Source organism: Vigna angularis, chromosome 5 (genome assembly GCF_016808095.1).
Source record: "Vigna angularis cultivar LongXiaoDou No.4 chromosome 5, ASM1680809v1, whole genome shotgun sequence".
Lineage (NCBI taxonomy): Eukaryota > Viridiplantae > Streptophyta > Magnoliopsida > Fabales > Fabaceae > Vigna > Vigna angularis.
Window position 1 is genome coordinate 34,465,020 of NC_068974.1, and position 8,277 is coordinate 34,473,296.

Here is an 8,277-nt window from a genome sequence, read left to right on the forward strand (position 1 = left end):
AAGGTTCTTTTACACTCTCATTTGAAAACTCTTACAAAATTAAAATGATTTTAACAAAAAGTTAATTTTTATATTTTTAAATAGAAACAAATTTGGTGTCAAATACTCTTAGTGTCTTACTGCTAAAAGAATATTCTTAAAACATAAGAAAAAACAAGCGATAAAAGCACAAAATGAAAATCCAAGAAGAAAGTAACATAATAATTATACTGTTATTACACGTGACGACATCATTTATTTCAGGTCAAATGTCAAATTTCATATTCAATTTAAATACACGATAATAAATCTATGGTGATAAGATAATGAATCTACGAGTCATACAATTTGCCGCCACACGTGCATTTCCAGACCTCAGGTTTAGCGTGGCTGGAAAGCTGGGAGGCTATGTCGGATTGCTTGGAGGCAGAGTCGATGTGTGTCGGAACAGGTGGCAATGGTACAATGATTGGTGTGCAGGGTGTGCATTTCTCACACTTGGAAAAGCATGTTGGTGGTCTTGATCCAATAAACATATCAGGCCTACCCCTTGATGACACCAAACTTTCTTCAATTTCACTGTCTGCTATCACATGATCACATGATGAAGTTAAATACAATTATATATAAAAAGATTAATGATTTTATAGCCAAAATGACAGTTTAAGTAATAATAAAGAGTATATATATATGAAAGAACTTTATACCCTTGGTAGAAGCAGCACTGCTAGTGAAGATCAGTGTGCAAAACAATATCAATAACAAGACATTGCCACAAACACGAGTTTGATTCACTGTGGTATCCATGTTTCCCTTCCTCTCTTTGAACAAAAACATATTCTTCAAATAATTCAAAGGTTGTGTTCTATTCATTCTGCAGCCATGGATTTATATAACCAAAATCTCAACCTCTACTCTTAATTAAAAGTAGAAAATAATATAAAATTCAAACAGATAAATAACATTAAAAGGAATATCACGAAGTTAACTAATGTAATTAATAAGATTTTATAACTTCTAATAATGTTTAGTATCATTTCTAACTGATAATAATTACATTTATAAAAATATTTCTAAATTTTTTCACTGACATTTTTTCAATAGGAAATGCTACAAATGTGTTTTAATAAAGAATTAATATTATAAAAGTATTTTTTGAAAAAACAAAGATAACCTTATAACAACGATACACGATTGTTTTTGGTGGATGTGGCAAACCTTTTAAAAGCCTCTTAGCCTCAGTCGTTGATGACACCAAACTTTCTCCAACTTCACTAAGTTTAAGTAATACTAACGAGTATGTGTGAAAGAACTTTCATATCTTTGGTAAAAGCAGCACTACTGCTGAAGATCACAGTGCAGAACAAAAAGAAGAAGAAGACATTGCGACAAATACTAGTTTAGTTCACCAAGATAACCATGTTTCCCTTCCTCTCCATCAACAATGACAGATTAGATTAAATACTTTTTATTTTTTTCAGTTTTAATTAATTTAATTGAATATATTTATCTATATTAATAGAATGAATAATTGGAAAGCTTATTAGAATAAGAATAAATTAAATACTTTTTTTTTCTTAAGATTTTAATTAATTTAATTGAATATAGTTATTTATATTAATAGAATGAATAATTAAAAAAATTATTAGAATATAGGACAATATTTCTTCCTTTGGACATTTTTATTGTGGCACATGCAAAGCCTCCCTCATTGGCTCTAGAATCTTCAACTGACGCATCAAAGTCACCTAAAGCTGAAAAAGATGAATCATTATCTACGAAAAGTCAGTGCCACTTGGACTAGGGCTTGCAGTTGTGGCTACCACCATGTAAACATGACGGAGACATGTGGATTTTTTTCGTTCTTTAAACCACGCATGTTCCTTTTATGTATGTTCCTATTTTGTTTCTCATTCAGTACGATGTGTTAGCTTATGTAAAAGGCTTGCATGATTGTCTCTCTTTTTCATAAAATATAACGTAGAACACACAGCAAATAGTCTTCTTAGATTTTGTCTTTTAGAACTTGCAAACTAATAATGTGCTACTTTTATCATTTGATAATACACTTTAGAATGGTTTACTCCTAAGCAAAGAAATAAATCCCCATTGGAGCCAAAAGAATTCATAAGACATAAGAACAAACAAGCGATGGAAGCGCAGAAAGAAAATCCAAACAAAGAATAATTATACTCTTATTACACACATTTATCACTTATTTCATGTAAAATGCAAATTCGGTATCAGTATGAATACACAATAATGAATCTATAAGTTGTACAGCTTGCCGTCACACGTGCATTTCCAGACCTCAGGTTTAGGTTCGCTGTGCTCAGAAGCAGAGTCTGTTTGCGTCAGAACAGGTGGCAATGGTACAACGATTGGTTTGCACGGTGTGCAGTTCTCACACCTCAAAAAACAGGTTGGTGGTCTTGATCCTATAACCATCTTAGGCCTACCCGTTGGTGACACCAAACTTTCTTCAATTTCACTATCTGCCATGATGAGGTCAAATTAAGTTTTGTTTCGTTGATACTCTTCTACATTCATTTAACACCGAATATAAGATAAAATAGTTATAAAAATATAAATTTTTATATTTTAAAAAGAAAAAAAAACATTAAAAAAAAGATAATATCAAATAAATATAAAAGGTTTAGACGTGACAAATAATCGTTTTTGAATACAATTATATAAAAGTTAATGATTTTATAGCCAAAATGACAGTTTAAATAATAACAAAGAGTATAGATCTATGAAAGAAACTGATACCCTTGGTAGAAGCAGCACTACTGTTGAAGATCAGTGTGTAAAATAATATCAATAACAGGACCTTACTACAAAGACGAGTTTGGTTCACTGTGGTATCCATGTTTCCTTCCTCTCTAACAACTCCAAATTATTCAAGGTTGCACCGATTGGAATTTCAAATGGCAGAATCTACAAAGAGGCTAAGAGTTAGAGGCTCATCTTCTACAGCTGGGGGACGTTGAACCCGTCAACCTTCACCCCCAGAAAGCTCACCCACATCCTCACGACCACTGTCACCGACTGCTCAACAACAAAATCTACAATTTTTCACTCCTGCACTAGCTAAAAGGTATTTCTCGCTATATAAAGACCGTCAAATCATTGAGCCAAAATACCTAGATGACGAATATTTCGAAAGTCACGGTTTTGAATTTTATGGCATGCTCAAAAATATGGGATTGGATTATTTTCTCTGCGATTATGCGCGTTATTCTCCTGATTTGGTACGTGTGTTTTATAGTAACCTCAAATTTTCTGATAATGGAACAATGAAAACTGAGGTGAACAATGTGAAAATGATTATCAAACCCAGCATTTTTGCTTCCATCGCCAACCTTCCCTCTGTTGGGTTGAACTTTGAGGGTAAATTATTTGAGGATTGGGCCGATGAATACAATATACGCGTAGCCAGACAATTAATTTGTTTGCCACACAATCCTCCTGTGAGTAGAATCCTAGCTGGCAATATGACAGTTGAGGCTAGAGTATTACATTATGTTATATGTCGTGTTTTGTTTCCACATGTTTCTAACTTTGCACAGGCAACCGAGGAAGATCTTCTGATAATGTGGATAGTAATGATGGCAAAGCAGATTAACTGGACCCATCTCATCCGACATAGGATGAAGAAGGCTTTGAGGCCAGGTGCTCCTTTACCATATCCAACTTTGGTCACCCGGATCCTAGAACATTTTCAAGTTCCATTGGACGATGAAATTTGTGTCCCACTTAGTCGGCATTGGACAATATCAGGAGGAGTGATACAGTCATTTGGATTGACCAAAAATGCTGACAACAGATGGGTTCACAGAAATTCTCCTCCTCCTCCACCTCAACATCAAAATCAACCACCTCCTCAGCTACAACCACCACCACCACTTCTTCAACAACAAAGTAGTTCATTTGATGACGTCATGAGGGGGATAAACGATCTTCGAACATTTGTTGGGGACAACTTCAATACACTCAATGAAAGCATGAATGCAAGATTTGAACAATTGGAGCTGAACATGGGTGACCGCTTTGATACTATTGATGCTCGAGTTGAGCATGTCGAGCACGACATTGACTATCTGCGTCGTCATTTTGGTCCACATGGTGGATCATCTTCCTAGATGCCTTTCAATTTTTAGTGTCCTTTTATTTTAATTTAAGTTTCTTCCTTTTGTAATGCATTTTTAATTGAATAAAATACTACAAATTCCATTTATGATTTTGTCTTATGATTTACATGAAATCAATTACTCTTCCTATACATAACAATACATCACAATGTAATCAACAACAACGTCTGCTTACACAAATTCATATCAGTACACATAATTAACTTCAACATATGGGATTCAACACAATACAATTTTCCAAAAACCAACAAAAACACACTGGTAATCGATTACAACAAGCTTGTAATCGCTTACCATAGGGGTTATTGCACAGTAAAAACACTGGTAATCGATTACAGAAGTGTCGTAATCAATTACAGAAGTGTCGTAATCGATTACCAGTAGGTTTTTTGCCTACAGAAAAGAAGGCCTGCAGGGGTCACGTTTTCAACACTCTGTAATCGATTACAAGTATATTGTAATCGATTACAGGTCCCAGAAGTCGTTTTTGGGGTGCACGACTTCAACACTGGTCAAATGAACAGTATGAAGTCGTGCAGGGGGGCACGACTTCTTCATTTGAAGTCGTTTTGGCCCCCTACGACTTCCCCATTTTCGTAATTTGATTTGAATTTGCCTATTATGGTAATATATGATGTATTTTTGCCTACTTTGGTAACAAAGCCAATAATGTGCTACTTTTATCATTTGATAATACACTTTAGAATGGTTTACTCCTAAGCAAATAATTAAATCCCCATTGGAACCAAAAGAATTCATAAGACATAAGAACATACAAAGAAGCGCAAAAAAAAACAATCCAAGCAAAGAATAATTATACTCTTATTACACACATTTATCACTTATTTCATGTAAAATGCAAATTCGGTATCAGTATGAATACACAATAATGAATCTATAAGTTGTACAGCTTGCCGTCACACATGCATTTCCAGACCTCAGGTTTAGGTTCGCTGTGCTCGGAAGCAGAGTCTGTTTGCGTCAGAACAGGTGGCAATGGTACAACGATTGGTTTGCACGGTGTGCAGTTCTCACACCTCAAAAAACAGGTTGGTGGTCTTGATCCTATAACCATCTTAGGCCTACCCGTTGATGACACCAAACTTTCTTCAATTTCACTATCTGCCATGATGAGGTCAAATTAAGTTTTGTTTCATGATACTTTCTACGTTCATTTAACACGGAACATAAGATAAAATAATTATAAAAGTGTAAATTTTTATATTTTAAAAAGAAAAAAAAACATTAAGAAAGGATAATATCAAATAAATATAAAAGGTTTAGACGTGGCAAATAATCGTTTTTGAATACAATTATATAAAAGTTAATGATTTTATAGCCAAAATGACAGTTTAAATAATAACAAAGAGTATAGATCTATGAAAGAAACTGATACCCTTGGTAGAAGCAGCACTGCTGTTGAAGATCAGTGTGTAAAATAATATCAATAACAAGACCTTACTACAAAGACGAGTTTGGTTCACTGTGGTATCCATGTTTCCTTCCTCTCTAACAACTCCAAATTATTCAAGGTTGCCTTCTGTTCTTCACTCTCCGACCATGTATTTATATAACCAAATTCTCAACTTCCTACTCTTAATTAAAAATAAAAAATAATATTATAAAATCCTATAACCAAATAATGTTATGAATGATTTAATAGCATTTTATAAATACTAATTGCTTTATCTTACTAGTAATTTTTAGTATCATTTTTACCTGATAATAATAATTACATTTATAAAAGTATTACTAAATTCCTTTACTGCAATTTTTTCCATAGGAAATATTCCAAATGTGTTTTAATAAAGAATTAATATTATCAAAGTACTAGTTTAGTAATTTTTTTTATTAAAGATAACCTTATAAACACGCCCTAGATTTTTTAGTATAATATTAATTTGCGGCAAAGGTTATAAAACAATTATATTGATTAAATGTTTACTCTTTTTTCTTTTGGTAATTAATCCTGTGAATGAGATTTCAGTCGTTTCTGGAAAGTTTTGGCCATGAGAGAGAATGTAAGGACAATGGAGAAATGTTCAAATTATTTCCTCGGTGAGTATTGTATTAAATTTCATTCTGTTTTTAACTAGACAGTGGTTGGCAGCATTACACAACATTCTGGTCGTGTTTACGAACGAAGGTGTGAAAAAGATAGAATAATATTTTTGAATTATGGGTGTTTTGAGAGAGACATTGTTAATTTCTTTTGGTTATATATGTTGGAGATGTCATAGAGCAATCTTCCCTGAAAAGGTGGAATCAGTACTATCCCATTAAAGAGAATATTTAGAGGAATCACTACTTTTCTGTAGAAGAGAATATATAGTACTTCTTTATTTCCCTTTGACTGTCATCTTTTTTACAAGCACGATCGGAAGATGGAACATCATGAGTTTTTTTAATGTAAATTCACAAGAATGTCTTCATGTACTTGTGTTTGAGGTGGTGAAATAATTGATGAGTCTGATCCTCTACCACTTGGAAAAAAGTTGTACAGTCTTTCAGTCATAAAGAAGCATATGCTGTGGTTCCAATTGTATGTGCACCTGAGATTGTTTTCAAACAGAAAAGGTGATAGATCTTTTAGCAAAAATTATACTAAACAGATATAAATGGAATATATGCAATTATTCAGAATCATAGGTACTAAGTTTATGAATAAATTAAAAGATTACTTAAAAGATTATGATCTCATATCCGTGTTCCAATACGAATCCTGCAATAAGTTATACTCTTTTTTCTTTATCTTTTTCATCACAATTTCTGCAAAGCCTCCCTCCTTGGCTCCACAACCTAAAACTGATAAAGATGTCTCGTCTTCTTCAGATTCCTCACACGTTAATCCCACCGCGAACAAAGCTCCGGCACCGACAAGATCACCAAGTACGGAAAGTTAGTGTCACTTGGACTAGGTCTTGCACTTGTGGCTATCACAATGTAAACTTGACAGGGACAGTTTGATTTTTTTCCCACTCAATACGATGTGTTAGCCTATGTAAAAGCTTGCGTGATTGTCTCTTTTTTCATAAAATATATAGACATACATACAACTGTTGCTTAATTAACGTGCCAGTTTGATCATTTTAATGTTACACTTTAGAACGGGTTGAAAGGGCTAAGAAATAAATAACCATTGGGGACAAGAAGAATTCATAAGACAGAAGAAGAAACAAGCGATGGAAGAGCAAATAGAAAATCCAAGCACAGAATAATTATAGTCTGATTGCAAACATTTAAATGTGAAGATATCACTTAATGTAAAATGTAAATTAGATATCCAGTACGAATACATGAACATGATGATAAATCTATGGATCTGGATCGTACAGCTTGCCGCCACACGTGCATTTCCAGATCACAGCCTGAGGCCCAAAGTCATCGGATCGCTGGAAGGCTGTGTTAAGTTGCTCAGAGGTAGAGAGGGTTTGCAGTGGAACAGGAGGTGGAAATGGTACAACAATTGGTTTGCAGGGTGTGCAATTGTCACACCTGGAAATGCAGGTTGGTGGACTTGATCCGATAAGCATCTTAGGCCTACCCGTTGATGACACCAAACTTTCTTCACTTTCACTGGCTACTATCACAAACACGATGAAGTAAAATAAAATTGTTAATGATTTTACAGCTTAAGTAACGATAAAGAAAATATGTATGAAAGAAGTTGATACCCTTGGTAGAAGCAGCACTGCAGCTGAAGAAGATCATTGTGCACAATAACATTAACATGACTATGCTACAAAGACGTGTTTGGTTCCCTATGGTATCCATGTTTACCTTTCTCTCTATGAACTCCAAGCTCTGCGACCATGGATTTATATACTTGTGTTTGAGGTGCTGAAATAAATGAAGGATTCCTTTTCCTTTTCACTGTTTCATCTTGCCACAAAATATTCTTTCTCACTGTTGACAGAAAATAACTCTTATATTTTTTTAGTAATATTAATTTCCGGAAAAGGTTATAAAACAATTATCTTGATTAAATGTTTACTCTTTTTTCTTTTGGGCAATTAATCCCGTGAATGAGATTTCAGTCCTTTCTGTCGATTTCTCAATTAATCCCGTGAAGTTAGAACTTATATCTTTCAAGTTGATATGGCTTCTTTGCAACTACGTTGTATTTTTCCATTTCTCAGTTCTA

The 8,277-nt window shown here is 33.8% G+C and overlaps 1 protein-coding gene across 2 annotated transcripts; it reads right to left on the bottom strand.

Annotated features, from left to right (window-relative positions):
- Positions 1-6,504: 6,504 nt before the first annotated feature.
- Positions 6,505-7,962, bottom strand: LOC128196764 (EPIDERMAL PATTERNING FACTOR-like protein 5). Of its 2 annotated transcripts, none has more exons than XM_052878323.1 (3): positions 7,808-7,962; positions 7,467-7,716; positions 6,505-6,685 (listed from the first exon to the last, which is right to left on the bottom strand). In XM_052878323.1, exons 1-3 carry the CDS (start codon positions 7,905-7,907, stop codon positions 6,538-6,540), a joined length of 498 nt encoding a protein of 165 aa, XP_052734283.1. In that variant the 5' UTR covers positions 7,908-7,962; the 3' UTR covers positions 6,505-6,537. The 2 variants fall into 2 exon arrangements, with proteins under 2 accessions (XP_052734283.1, XP_052734284.1); XM_052878324.1 differs by having other exon boundaries at positions 6,523-6,685; positions 7,467-7,713; positions 7,808-7,958.
- Positions 7,963-8,277: the final 315 nt, after the last annotated feature.